We start from the raw sequence: 15,684 nt of genomic DNA on the forward strand, positions 1-15,684 counted from the left end.
TGTCTCCCCTTCATGCTTCCTGCAGGTAATCTTTTGTCCTTCATCAACTATGGATTGGCTGCACTTGGCTGACCCACGGCCACATTCTCCAACGTGAGAACCCCCTTACTGCTAATGTAATGCCTGCCTAGTGGTGGCCCACGTCCTACTAGGCTGCCCAAATTTGGCTGCTTTGCGGCGATCACTTAACTTTCCTAACACGCTGTCTTCTCTACCCTTACTTGGTTATTTTGCAGTTCATTCATAATAAAGTACAGTTATATTTGATTTGATGCTTCCCAGTCTATATGCTGTTTGAAGGGTTCTTGGATGTCCAGCTCGATACAGTCATCGAATGCCCATTATATTTCAGTGAATAACCATTCCACCATCATGAGGTGGTGCTGCTGCTAGTATTAATCACTCGTGGGTCCCAACAGCACACACCATCTTCGGTGGTGGGGAGGGTTGCAGTATCTCTTTGGCGGCCGTGGCCAAATGATCTCATGTCCGCTTGCACCGTTGCCCCATGATAGAGCTCAGTGTTGGTTCCCAAGCCATACTGAGTTGGTGGCCAGTGTCCCTGTTGATAGCATTGTCTGTTATGCGGATTTCTGTGGCCTCTTTGAAGATCAGTCACAGTAGTTATTTGTGGACTAGGACCAGTACTTTTCTCTCATCATAATTCGCTGTGTGTCCAGTGTTTATGCAATGTTCTGCTAGGGCAGATTGGGTTGGTTGATTTAGGCAGGTGTAGTGTTGGTGTTCTTTGCATCAATCTCCCATGTACGAACCGTTTGGCGGATATAGGATTTCACACTGCTGCACAGAATTTTGTATATGTTCGCTTTCTTGAGGCTGACATCATCTTTCACCGTTCCTAGTAAGGTGTGCGTCTTAGCCAGTGGTCGGAAGACTGTATTGATCTTGAGTTGCCCCAATAGTCTCCCAGTTTTGGATGACACATTGCCTGCAAAAGGTAGAAACGTCAGGCCTTTTTTCTCTTTTCTGCTTGATCTTCATCTTGGTTTCTACTGCACTTCCGTTGTTGGAAGTCCCTTTGGATTTGGTAGTTGCCATATCCATTTTTGCAGAACACAGTCTCCATGTGTTTGAGTTCTGTTGATAGTTCTGTTCATCCAAGATCGTCCAAGTGTTAAGCACTCTGGTTAGCTGAACCTGATGGTGGCAGCAGGAAGCATGTAGATACAGGTCAATGCATGTGGCCTTGTAGTACTCTCTGTGACCTAGCGAGCCATCTGACCTGTGCTGCACCAGGACATCAAGAAAGGGTAGTTGTCGAGAAAGATGGGTAGCAGTTCGCATGGTTAAAGATTGATGCAAAGAACACCTACTCTGCACCCACCTAGGCCAACCAAGTCAATCTGCCGTAGTAGAACATCACATGAACACTGGATACACAGCGAATTATGAAGAGACAAAAGCACTGGCCTCCTCGAATAACTACTGGAACTTCACTTCAGAGAGGCCATAGAAAATTGCATAACAGACAACCTCATCAACAGGGCTGCTGGTTACCAACTCAGTAAGCCCTGGGAACCAATACTATGCTCTATCAAGGAGCAACAGAGCAAGTGTACATGAAATCACTCTGCCACGGCCACCAAAGAGATACTGCGGCCCTCCCCACCATCTATCGCAGCCTCCGCTTCCCCAACCACCGGACAAGCCACGCACCATCGATGCACGGAATCGCACCTGTACCCGCGAGGGATAAATACTAACGGCAGAGAGCAGACAGACCATTGCATCAACACCAACTGATGATTGAAAAATGGTTATTTGCCAAAATATCGTCGGCACTCAATGATCATATCCAGCTGGACACCCAAGAACTACTCATACAGTAGTTATCTTTAATTCTGTATACAAAACATATTGTATGTTCTGATATGCTTTTGTTTTATTATTAAGTAAATCACAAAAGAATACTGCTTGTGAGTACGTATTTAATTTGCATAGAATGAGAGATACTGGCTCTTTACTACCCTGTGCAGAAGACAGAGGCCCACAATGCGAAGAACATTATTGGAAGCTGGGGAGCAAATTCTGTACCGCATCCAAGAAGATCCTGCTCAGAGTACCAGAAGCATTGCACGCCAAGTGGGTGTACCACACACTGTTGTTCATCACACTTTGAAAGAGGCGCGTACGCAGCCTTACCACATTCAACGCACACACTCATTGGAAGAGAAAGACTTCCCTTCATGACGAGAATACTCAGAGTGGTTTTTGTTACAAAATGCACTGCATGATTTTGTAAACAAAATACTCATCGCAGATGAAGCTTGTTTCACTCACAACGAAATAACATGCACACATGGAATGTACATGATCTGCACGAAGTAGTAGCAACACATTTTCAGAGCCGTCTTTCTGTAAATGTATGGGTGGGTATAATTGATGATTACAGTATTGGACCTTATGTTTTACCTGCATGATTGACTGGTAACAATTACCAAATCTTTCTCGAGGAAATATTGCAACCAGCTTTCTTAGAAAATATTCCATTTAGCCATACGTCATAACGCGTAGTTCGTACTTAATTCATTGTTTATGTAAAAAAAAAATACTCATTCTTGACTACTCAATGGCTGCTTACATTGCTTGTTTTGGTAGTACCTAGCCGCCGTGTCGCATTGTATGTGTCCAGTGTTTACATTTGCTCTGGTTCATCCTTTACCTTTCTTTGACCACTGCATTGATGTCGGTAATACACAAGCAAGGTTGAGTACCATCAGCTGACAGTGTAAACAGAAATGCATCTATTGTCAAACCTACAGATATCTGTCTTTTAGAAATACAAAAATGAAGAGCTTGATACGACATTTCATTAGACTTTTTTGAAAAGCACACTGAAATGTACCGTCTGTATAATTTTGGATATTACAAAAATGGGTAACCTATGTCTACAAGAATATTTTTTAAAGTATCACATAAAAATTTGAAGTAAATTGGCCAATAACTTTTTGAGAGTTTTGGTAACTATTTTAAATTACAACTTGTTCATATGCAGTAGTATAGATGAGAAATTTAAAGAATTTTAAACATTTGGTCTTTTCCTTCACCCATAAAACAAAGACTTCAAGAAATGGCCAATAATGTTGCAGGTAAATTCTTGCTTTGATTTTTATTGCATTTTATTTGATACCAAATGAATGTGGTAACCTTTTTGATATTGCTTAGTTGACAATTTATATTTGTGAGGGTAATACCAGCCTCATTATTTAAGAATTAATAATTCTTGGTTTGCATAAATGATACTAAAAAAACAGTGGTAGTTATTTTTGCCTTTATGCATGTCAATAATGTGCATCTTTTAAAGGATATCCTCGTATGAAAGACAATATGGTTCTTATGAAATACTGTAGCATATACTTAGATAACCTTTATGTGAAGATGACTGTAGCCGTTACACTGCCACCATTCTTTATCTCAAGTATGGATCATGACAATAACATGAGAGAGATTAGGGCATGTGCAGAAGCATATTGACCATCATTTGATACTTGCTTAATATGTGAATGGAATAGGACAGAAAATAGACAACTTTGGTATGAAGAGCCCTATATGCCATACTTTATCTCATGCATAGACTATTTGAAATGAAGTCTGTTTTTATAAAGGGCATTGAATAAGTAATGCAATGCAGTCTTTTTCATGCAAGTTTGGCTGGAAAAAAAATGCAGAATTACTTGTGAGACATTTTGGAATGTTCCCACTTCAGTCCCCACGGGTTAATGAAGTTCCAGTAGGTGCTGGCACTGTATGTTCCCTTCAAAATGGCATCTGTAATGGAGGTGCGTTCTAAGCAGAGAGCTGTCATTGAGTTTTTTGTAAAAACCATAGCATCACAGATACTTATAGGTGCTTGCAGAATGCCTACGGAGACGTGGCAGTGAACTAAAGCACAGTGAGTCATTGGGTTAGGTGTCTGTCATCGTCACATCAAGGCTATGCTAACCTGTCTGATATCCTGCATGCCAGCTGTGGCACATAGAGAAATGACTCCCGAAATGTTGGGGACTTCAGTGTTTTCACTGCCAAAAATATGAAAATTAATTTCTTCTTCTCCATGACACTGCAAGGTCTCACTCAAATCTGTGTACCTAAGAGGAGCCCACAAAATTTCATCGGACTGTTCTCCCTCATCAGTCCTATGCCTGGATATTGCACCTCCCAGCTTCCATCTTTCTGACACAATGAAAGATGCACTCTTTGGGAAGCAGAATATGGATGTTGGGGAGGTTAATGATGCACCAAGACTTTGGCTCTGACGTCGACCAGTATAATGGTACAATGCTAGTATACATACCTTCCCAGTAAGGTCACATAAAACTGTCACATTGAATGGAGTTTATGTTGAAAAATAGGCGTTTCTAGCTAAAAGGGTGGGGAATAATACTGTGTATTGGAATCCTGAATAAAACCAACCCGCTTTCAGAAGGAGAGAGAAAAAAAAAGTGCAGCATTACTTACTGAACACTCCTTGTATTTAACTGGCCAAGTGGATGCAACAATATCACACTGTGGATAATGAATTTTGAGTAATAATTGATTATGTCCTTGGAGAACTGTAATTATTTCATGTTATCGGGTACTGAGAGGTGATAATTTACAACCAAATGTTGCACAGTAGGTAGTTGCCACCTTTGCTAAACACATGATTTGTGTACTCCAGCTTTATCTGAGATAATCTGAACAGTTGAGATTACTGTGTCAATCTGGTGTTTGAAGTACTTGAAATGTCTATGGAGGTAAGCCATGTGCACTTGCTGGTTTGCATTCATTATGGTGGTATGATTCTGTTAGTGCATAACATTACTGAAGATTTTCAGTGCTCTAGATACTATTGAAATGACACTAGTGCAAATCCTAAAACACACCCTTTTTAAATAGTGAAGGTTGAATGGAATGTTTATTACGACAGATTACTTTGACTTTTGTCTACAGAATATTTGCAGATACATATCTATTAGATGTATTTTTGAAAATGGAAAGTCTGGGATGGAATACCAACAATGTGAAAAGGATAGTTTGCTACTCACCACATTAAGAAGGAATTGCTTTGCAGACAGATGCAGTGCAAAGATTACTAAACTTTTAACTTTCAAAGAAGTCCTTCCTCAGAAGCAGAACAAAAACACACACACGCACACCTACACCTGGCTGCTACTTATGCGGCTGCTTGGGCCTGATTTATTTTTTAGATTTTTAGCTTTTACTACTGGATTGTTTGAAGTGGGTTTCAGGGCATGTAAAGGAGTGAAGATCAGCATCTGATTAAACATTAGTTGTGTCCGGGAAAGCTCTGTAGAGTTAAAACATTCCGTTACGGTCCTTTTCTTTTCAGTGGTGTTGTCCGTTAACAAAATAACAAGGATTAACTAAGATATCTTGACCTTAAAATAAACCAACTGGATCAATTTTCACTGTCTCCTTTAGTGTGGGCCGTATAGACCAAGAGTGGAAAAAAAAAGTGATAGTCAACTGATCTGAATGTCATGTAACCATTTGCACTGTTCAAACTGTTGTTCCAACCACAACACTACTCGGGTGACACTTATTTTTGTGTATATTGTGGATGAAGTTTTTATTTTTATGTTGATGGAATGCTGTTTTCATGATTGCCATATCGCTCATGCTCACATGGTTTGTGGAAGTGTAGCTATACTTATACCACCATACTTATTTGCATTCAGCATGCTGGAAACTGTTTTCCAGGATGTCATGACTTAACACTGTAGAGGGGGCATTAAAATTCCACGGTGGTTGAAAACGACAAACTGTTGAAATTTCAACCTTAAAATGAATATTTTCAACAGACATAAATGGAATGACTACATTAAATAATAACATAAAGGCTATGGATGCAGTCCTGTTACCAAGAGAAACAACAGAGGCCCGTCATTGATTAAATTTGCAGTTGTGTCCCTGTTGCAGTAAATAAACTGTTGGTAGGCAGTCTTGGTAAGGTAGCCATGTGTCTATATTCAGTGCCAGCTCATGAGTATACATTCTGGGTGTTCACAGATTTTTAGATTCAGATAAATTTGAGTGTGTCCAATCTCACGGAAAAAAAAAAAAAAGAAAAGGAAATGGTGGTTGCTGGTGGTTTTAATGTATGTGGATGTATTGAAAAGCTCTGTCAATGAACAGTTATTGCAGTCAGTAACAATATCATTCAATTTAGTTCGTACTGTCAACTTTACTACTAGGATATGTAAATGCTCTGAAACTGGTATAGATAATATCTTTGTAGACAAATATAGGGAGAAAGTCATATCAAAAACCAATAGTAAATGGGCTATGTGATCATGACATGCAGCATCTTGTTTTAAATGTTGAAACTTATCAGGATAAAAAATCTATTGAATCTGAGCACAGGACGGTAATAAAAAGTCAAACATTGAGAAATTCAGGAAATTGTTAAAAGACATAATTCTGACTCTAATGGAAAATACAAAGCAGTCATTAATAAAGTTACCTCCACTTTTGAAAATTGTTTTCCCCTAAAGGTTATTCAAATCACCCAGAAGTCAAAAAATAAACCGTGGATTACACAAGGGATAAAGATATCACGTGGGACAAAAAGGAGACTGTATCATTAGATTAGATTAATTATTCATTCCATAGACCCATAAAAGAGGGAATCCTCCTGGTTGTGGAACATGTCAGATAAATACATTACAAAAATGTAATTAAAAAAACTTGAGTTTCATTAATTTTAATGATCCTCAGTCAATAAACAGTAAAATTATGTACATGAATTAAATTTAAACTTCTAATATTTACAGGTTTAATACTTACATCTGCTTTCATTAAATCCATCATTCAGACATTTGCTAGTTTCTTGGCTATTGCAACCAAGTATTCTCAAAAATTAAAGTAAATTATTCATTTCAGTGATCCTCAGTTAAGAACAGTCAGATTATGTACAAGGTTGAAAATTAAACTTCCACTATTTACAGACATAAGACTTACATCTGCTTTCCATACATCCATCATTCACACAGTAGGTAGTTACTTGGCTGTTACAACCAAGTATTGTCAAAAATTAAAGTATAGTAAATTTTCATTAAAATGGTCTACTGCACTTGTTGAGAAACTCATGGATGGAACAGAAGGAGTTGGCCACCAAAAATTCTTTTAAATTATGTTTAAATTGTGCCTTGTCTGAAACAAAACTCTTAATGGTTCCAGAATCTCAGAATGGTTCTCTTAATGGCTGCTGGTAACTTATTGAAAATATGCATTTCTGAATACTGGACTCCTTTCTGGGCAAGAGTAGGTGATTTTAAATCTTTATGTATATTGTTCTTATTCCTAGTATTAATGCTGTGTACTAAGCAATTAGTTGGAAAAAGAGATGTATTATTTACAACAAACTTCATTAAGGAATAAATATACTGAGAAGCTGTGGTTAAAATGCCCAATTCTTTGAATAGGTTTTGACATGATGTTCTTGGATTTACACTACTCATTACTCTTATTATGCATTTCTGTACTCTAAAAATTTTTCTTCTGTTTGTGGAGTTACCCCAAAATATGATACCATATGACATAATGGAGTGAAAATAAGCAAAATATGCCATTTTTTTATACTTATATCTCCTATATCTGACATCATTCGCATTGCAAACACAGACTTGTTTAGGCGCTTTAGCAGTTCCTTAGTATGTTGCTCCCAACTGAATGTATTATCAAGTTGTAATCCCAAGAATTTTACACTCTCAGCTACTGTCTACTGTCTAGAAACAGCTCTGATGTTAAAATTGTAATGCATTACAAACAATACAGCAAAATATTGAAGCAAGTAATCCAGAAATCGTAGCAGCTTTATTATGAGAAAAAGACAATTACACCAGGCAACAAAATAAAAACTGTATGGGATATAGTGAAGATAGAGACAGGGGGGGGGGGGGGGGGGTGGCAAAAAGTAAGAGGAACAGATAGCTCTAAAAATAAATGGGACTTTGGTAACAAGTGTATGCAGTGTTGCTAACCTCTTAAACAAGTACTTCATTTCTGTTACTGACAGCTTGAGGTTATCAAGTTCGGTGAACAGTGCAATGGAGTATCTGAGACCAGACTTTAAGAGTAACTTCAGTAAAATGGAAATGACAATTACGTCTCCCAAAGAAGTAGCATCCATCATAAAATCCTTAACATCTAAGTATTCCAGTGTGTTTGATAACATTTCAACGAAGTTAATCAAAGACTGCTCATGCAAGTCAGTTCTATCTTAAGTTATTTGTGTAATCAGTCTCTTATCAGTGGAATATTTCCAGACTGGCTAAAATATTCTGAAGTTAAGCCTCTTTACAGGAAGGGAGCTAAAGAGATACCACCAAACTATCGACCAATTTCACTTTTGCTAGCTTTCTCAAAAATATTTGAAAAGGTTGTGTTCAAGCATCTCCTTAAGCATCTGACTACAAATAATATATTGTCCAAGTCACAGTTTGGATTTCTTAAAGTTTCTGATATAGGGAAAGCTATTTACACTTACAGTGAGAATGTACTTAATTCATTACATAATAAATTATAGGCCACTGGCATTTTATGTGACTTGTCAAAAGCTTTTGACTGTGTGAACCACAGCATTCTCATAAGTAAATTAGAGTATTATGGTGTCACCGGTAATGCTGCGAAATGGTTTGAGTCTTATGTAACAGGAAACAAAGGGTGTCGTTGCGAAATACCTGTGCAGTAAGCAGTTAGTCTTCATCTGACGGAATTAATTACATGTGGTGTTCCTCAATGTTCCATCTTGGGTCCATTGCTTTTTCTTGAGTGCATTAATGTCTCTCATCTGTTACATTGCCAGATGCTAAGTCTGTTTCGCTTGCAGATGATACAAACAGTGAAATAAGTAGCAAGTCAAGTACAGATTTAGAAATAGCTGCTAATCAAATTTTCACTGTCATTAACAAATGGTTTAAAGCTAATTCACTGCCATTAAACTTTGAAAAGACCCACTATATGCAGTTCAGAACCTGTAAGAGATTTCCTTCCAGCATGTGTATAACATATGAAGACATGCAGATTGAAGAGGTTGACAGTGTTAAATTTCTGGGATTACAACTCGGTAATAAATTCAGTTTGGAAGGGCATACCACAGAATTACTTAAGCACCTAAACAAGCCTGTATTTGCAGTGAGGATGACATCAGATGTAGGAGATATAAATATAAAAAAAAAAACTTGCATACTTTGCTTACTTTCACTCTATTATGTCATATGGGATCATACTCTGGGGCAACTCATCAAACTGAGCAAAAGTTTTTAGGGTGCAAAAGCGTGCGATAAGAATCATTTGTGGTGTAAATTCAAGAACATCATGTAGAAACCTGTTCAAGGAACTTTGTATTCTAACCATTGCTTCTCAGTATATTTATTCCTTAATGAAATTCGTTGCTAGTAATACATCTCTATTTCCAACCAATCTACATAAAGACCTAAAATCACTTACCTTGGTCCAAAAATGGGTCCAATATTCAGCAACAAACATTTTCAATAAATTGCTAGCAACCACTAAAAACTTGGTTTCAGATGAAGCACGGTTTAAACAGAGTTTGAAAGACATTTTGATAAGCAACTCCTTCTACTCTATAGATGGATATCTTAACAGAGACGGTTAAGCCAGCGTAAGTAAAAATATATGTTATATTGCAGTTTTGACAGAATTTGGCCACTACAGTCAAGATAAGGTATTTTGTGTATGACAAATTTGTTAATACTGCATAACAATGTTCCATTCTGACAGCGTGTTAATTCTGTAAATATTAGCTGTTCCAGTTTACCACATTGTATTCACCTAGTTTTGACAATCTCCTGACAAATGACCAGGGTAGTAAGTATTATATCCAAATGTTTTATGTTATACTTTCCGGCATGTTCCACACTTACAAGAATCATCTCATTTTTTGGGTCTATGGAACAAAAACTGAATCTAATCTAATCGCATCTCCTGTACAACAGTTGTGCTTATCAACAAGTTTATACAACTACAGCCACTGCCAATATTAATAGCAGCAGTAATAATAATAAAATGCATAACTTCTCTGACAAAAGAAAGAATTGTTTTTGTGGAACTTTGGTGTTGTGTACATAATTAAGTGCAGTTTAGGGCAATAACAAAGAAAGTGTAAGCTTTTGCAACTCCCCATTTTGCATTTTTGTGTAAGTGGGAGTTTTCATTCTTTTCCATTTTTTCGGACAAATGTTTTAAGTTCCCTAACGTTTGTATTAGTTCACAAATTTACTTCCGGGCTGAAAATCAGATTTCTTATGCTGCACCCAAACAACAACTTGTGTTGACTGTACACTTTCTTGTTAAATGTTGACTTGTAGTCACATTTATTTGATTTTGTCACTCTCTCAATCAAAGGATCTGTTCTCAGAGGCCCTAGTTCCTTTGCAGCTAACTTTCCCTGGTAATTTACTTTTCTGTTCCCAGAATGAGATTTTTCACTGTGCAGTGGAGTTTGTGCTGATATGAAATTTCCTGACATACTAAAGCAGTGTGCCGGACCTAGACTCGAACTCGGGACCTTTGCCTTTTGTGGCAAAGTACTCTATTGACTGAGCTACCCAAGCACCATGCAGTACCCATCCTCACAGCTTTACTTTTGTGTTAGTATCTAAAACGGATTCAACATAGCTCATATTTACACTGCACACAAAAGCTGATTCCCACACAGTAAATAACCAACTCCAAACACAAATTGCCATTTGTGGAAATAATTAAACGCAAGTAGTAATGTCTAACAACATGGTCACATGACTAGAATACAAATGAGGCGCTGAGATCCATAAGGGCCTAAAGCGCACTACTGTCGATCCCACATTTAAGTGAATATCAGAGAAACCAGTGATACAGCTTTTCGTGAGTTCTCATATATACAGGGTGGGCCTACAGCACAGATAAACCTGACTCATCATAAGATCAACAGTTTTCAGATGCGTGAGTAAATGCTACAATCTAACATTTGGCAGTGATGTGCTTAAGGCTGTTATGATTCTCAATGCCTCAGATGGATTACTGTATGACAAAACTGATAACTTAATATACTATAGCTCATCCAGGATCCCACAAAATAGGTTTACTCCCAGTACAGCTTTAACATATACTTATGTCCAATTTAATTTTACTGCAATATATAGTGAGTGAATTAGCATATGTGACCTGTGTGCTATCATCCAGCAAGATTTATGTCGAGCGAGTGGAGGTAAAAGTGTGTCGCTGTGTGCTACCACCTGGTGGCACTGATGTAAACTTCTAGTTGAGCTGTGAACATTGTGAACCATGCATATTGTTTATCAAATCTGTATGTATTTGGCCCATAAGGCAATTGTCACGCGACTTGCGCTTGCACAAAAGCTCCTCAAAATGTGCACAACTGAAGGTGTGCTCATGACCCTGATGCCAAGTTTCACAGAGTCTAGAAGAACAGTAGCACGGTAGATTTAAGAGGGTATCTTTTAGATTGCAGCATCTATGTTACATTTAACAGCATTCAAAGACAAATAACCAATAAATCAGCAAGGTGTTGAAAGTTAGGGTGTTTGTGTGCACTTGTACTCTTAGACAGCAGCCACCACTGTTTATATTAATGGATACTACAAAGACTGTTAAGCCAAGTCATTATGCCACTAACCAACTCAATAAGTTGTGTTGCTAGTGCTTGTGGTTTTTTGCCCCATTGTCTTGATCATTTAATATTTTGCAATCTAGTTTCATGGAAACTGAGACCCTGAGGCACTACATTAATATCATGTCAAAGAAGCTTCATTATATTTTTGTATAGGGCATCTGACTGTCATCTTCAACATCATATGATGTTAATGACCAGGTAGCCTGACAGAATATCCATCTACACCTTCCACAGTAGTGCCCAGAGGTTCACCAGTGTTTAGTCTTCCAGTAAGTCATTAAACAGAAGTTATGGTACATCGTAAGCAGGAAACTCAATGTAATCAGTGATTACTTTCCTGCTTAAATGAAAACTGGATCACTGAGGCTGTTTCACAAAGTGTTGCAAGGCTGTAAACCCTCACTATATCTCTCATCAGCTCTTTGTCTTTAATTAACATCTGGGAATAATACTTGAAGTGAAAGGTTTCCTGTTGTATTAATTATGAGGTTAAGAAGTAGGCAGTGGAATAAGTTAGTAGCTGTTGCCTGTAATGGTTGTGGTTATGTGATTGTGTGAATGGAAGCTCTGAACAACTCTCACCTGTTCCAGAAGTTGTGGCAGCATGTTTCTCAGAAGGCAGTGTTATGTCACTAGCATTTTCCTAAGAAAGTGGATCTGCGGGTGAGGTCTCAAAACTGAAAATCAGTAAGCTAACAATTTTGCACTATTTTAATACTCTTGCTTTCATTACTATTAGAAACCTTTCCCGTCTGATATGGTCACATAATTCTTTAATTAATACAGCATTCATGTCTGAATTGGTCTACATGACACTCTGATAAAACATTGGATTTATAAAAATTAAGATCTTCAAATCTTGAACTGTGTTATACCTTGCAACAGATCAGCAGTCACTTCCTTTCCTGGCTGGACAAGAGTATATACCGTAATGATCTCGTTGCCAATAGCATGAGATCTATGAAAAAATGTCGTATGAGTGTGACATTTTGTGCTTGATGTGTAAGAACAGTTGATATGAGCACATAATTCAATTTACGCAAAATTGTGGTATTCCAAGATATGACTTGCGAAGCCTGAAATTGATTTCCTTCAGAACATTTTGATTCTCCAGTACTGTGTGTGCTCTAAGTTTTGTTTATTCTTATGTTTCCTATTTTCTTCTACAGATACCTGTGAAGGCTTGCCATGTAAAAGAATTGGCAAAATTTGCTCAGGATTTGATATACAGGGATGTTGGTAAGGAGCAAAGACAGCTTAATGATCAAGATAAATCATTATGTGCACTGTATGAACGTATTATTGAGGTAGGTAATATATGACTTTATAAGGATTATAATTTGAATACAGTAATCATACTTGTGGCTGATTGCCATCTGTTTTTGACAAAACAGCATAAACATTATCTTATTTTGGAAATTTGTGTTCCACTAGGAAACAATCTTTATTTTTAAAGAAGCTTTTAAAATGAATGGTCATACGCATTAGTGTCCACAGAAATTTTTCCTGAAGGGCGGGGTGGGGGGGCAAGACTAAAAATTGCCTTTTTTCTTTTTTTTTCCATGAACTGGTCTGTTTCAAGACATGACAAGCAATAAGAACTAACCTTTATTGGTGACATCAAAAACTTATTAAGTCCCAAGAATTGAAGCTTATCCACTCAATGTATGAATAATGAATAAAAACTCCGTACTCCGGTTTCTGGAGAAGGGCAGCAAGTGCCCCATCTTATTGCCTCCCTCCCCTTCCACCCCACCCCACCCCACTCCACTCCACTCCACTCCACTCCACTCCACTCCACTCCACTCCCTCAATGCCCCACCCCCGTGCAGATAGCTATGGTCATATAATAATGTAAAGCATAAATGTGTGGTATGGAATTATTTTACTCTATTGTGTTAATTACGTAAGACAAGGTGAAAGGCAAGTTTCTGAGTTTGAGTATCAGTGTAACACACAGTTTTAACATTCAGACATTGTCATAAAAAACAATTTTTGACCAGTTAGTCAGTGATATCACTTCTATACCGAGAGATACTTGTGTCATCTCGTATTCTGATACTAAAATCGATTTCTTTATCTGCCAAGGGAATCATCTGTTGTTCCGTAGGTTTTGCTTAAGTGCAGTCTCATATCATAATGTACTTATCATTTACAACTCCATTGTGATATAGAAGAGTGGCCTTTTTGTTAAATTTTCATAGTTTAGAAACCAAGTGTACCCTGTATTGTGGTATAGATCACTAAAATATGAATGGCTGTAGCATTTAGTGAACTAGCCTAGAAATTAGGCTTATTTAGTACTAAGTTTCAAAAATACTTGTTTTCAAAGAGTATGGAGTATATGATTATATTTTTTAATGAAGTAATTCATTTTTATTTGTTTGTTCACAGACCCCTGGAGAAGAACTGTTGCAAGGAACTGCATTTAGTGTATTTCAAGAATAGCTCATTTATTCAGTACATTTTTGTTCACATTTGATGGGTTTTTGTAAGACAGCATTCCTTATTTCCCGAACTATTTTCATTATTTTGAGTAAAATAAATTTGATTTTTTACTTTTTTGAAAATAAATCTTTTTTTAACATGCTGATGTACACAAACATTACAAAAGTAATGGGAATGATATTAGGAAGTTGTGTAAAATATTGTGCTATCAAACAAAACAACTAGGAACTATGAAAACACATTCTTTTTTGGATGTCGATTTAGCGGAAATACTAGTACCACATCCATCCCACCCTCTTTATCTCCTCCCATATGCGTGCACTCAGATTGTGTTTAAATTCAATGATGACTTTCTAACAGTTACACTAGCGATGCAGTCATTGTCATAGTTGCCATTAGTCCAGAGACTGGTTTGTTGCAGCTTTACCCTCTAGTCTATCATGTGCATGTCCCTTCATCGCTGTGTAACTACTGCAAGCTACATCCACTTGAACATGTTTACTTATAGTCAAGCCCTGGGCTCCCTTGGCAATGTTGTCCCTCCACACTCCCCTCTATTACCAAACTGCCTATTTCTTGATGCCTGAGCATTTATTTATTTATTTTATTTTGTCCTATCAAGTGAGAACCCTTCTTGAAGTCAAGTTCTACCATAAAGTTCTTTTATTCCCATTTCAGTGCGGAACTCTCTTCATAGTTTTCCAAAGTACCCAACTAATCTCCAGAATTCCTCTGTAGGACTACTTGTCTGAGCTGTTTATTGTTACATTTCATTTCCAGACAAGACTGGATGCAATGTAAATACTACAAGAAAAGATTTCTGAACACTTAAATGTGTATTCAATCTTAGAACACCCCCGCCCCCCAATCCAAATTGCTTCTCAAGCTGTTATTAGTTTACAGTTTATATCTTCTTTACTTTGTCAGTCATCAGTTGTGTCACCTACTACTTTTAGTGCCTCATGTCGTGATTTAATTCCCTCAGCATTAGCTTATTTAATTGGGCTACATTCCATTACCTTTGTTTTACTATTGGTGTTGATCATCTTGTAACCTCTTTTCTGTTCAACTGATCTTCCATGTCCTTTACCATCTCTGACAGAATTACAATGTCATCTGTAAAACTCAAAGTTTTTATTCATATTTCTTCTGCTTAACTTAGATTCCTTTTCCAAATTCTTCCTTTGTTTCCATTATTGCTTGTTGAGTGTAGCCGGCCGGAGTGGCCGAGCAGTTCTAGGCACTTCAGTCTGGAACCGCGCAACCGCTACGGTCGCAGGTTCACATCCTGCCTCGTGCATGGGTGTATGTGATGCCCTTAGGTTAGATAGGTTTAAGTAGTTTAAGTTCTGGGGGACTGATGACCTCAGATGTTAAGTCCCATAGTGCTCAGAGCCATTTTGTTGAGTGTATAGTTTGAATAACATGAGGATAGACTATGACCCTACTCAACTATTGCCTCTTTTATATGTTCTTTGACCCTTACAACTGTTTTCTGGTTTCGTTACAAGTTATAGATAACCTTTCACTTCTTGTACTTTATCCCTGATCTTCAGAATTTTAAAATTTATATACTA

General features: G+C 37.5%; 1 protein-coding gene across 1 annotated transcript in view; it reads left to right on the forward strand.

Annotated features, from left to right (window-relative positions):
* Window positions 1–14,207, forward strand: part of LOC126203601 (cellular tumor antigen p53-like) — a 95,531-nt gene extending 81,324 nt beyond the window's left edge. Inside the window, exons 7-8 of the mRNA XM_049937967.1 lie at window positions 12,829–12,966; window positions 14,054–14,207. Of these exons, the coding sequence (XP_049793924.1) occupies window positions 12,829–12,966; window positions 14,054–14,107 (192 nt within the window). The 3' untranslated portion in view covers window positions 14,108–14,207. The remainder of the gene's footprint in view (window positions 1–12,828; window positions 12,967–14,053) is intronic.
* Window positions 14,208–15,684: the final 1,477 nt, after the last annotated feature.

Source organism: Schistocerca nitens, chromosome 9 (assembly GCF_023898315.1).
Source record: "Schistocerca nitens isolate TAMUIC-IGC-003100 chromosome 9, iqSchNite1.1, whole genome shotgun sequence".
In the NCBI taxonomy this organism is placed as follows: domain Eukaryota; kingdom Metazoa; phylum Arthropoda; class Insecta; order Orthoptera; family Acrididae; genus Schistocerca; species Schistocerca nitens.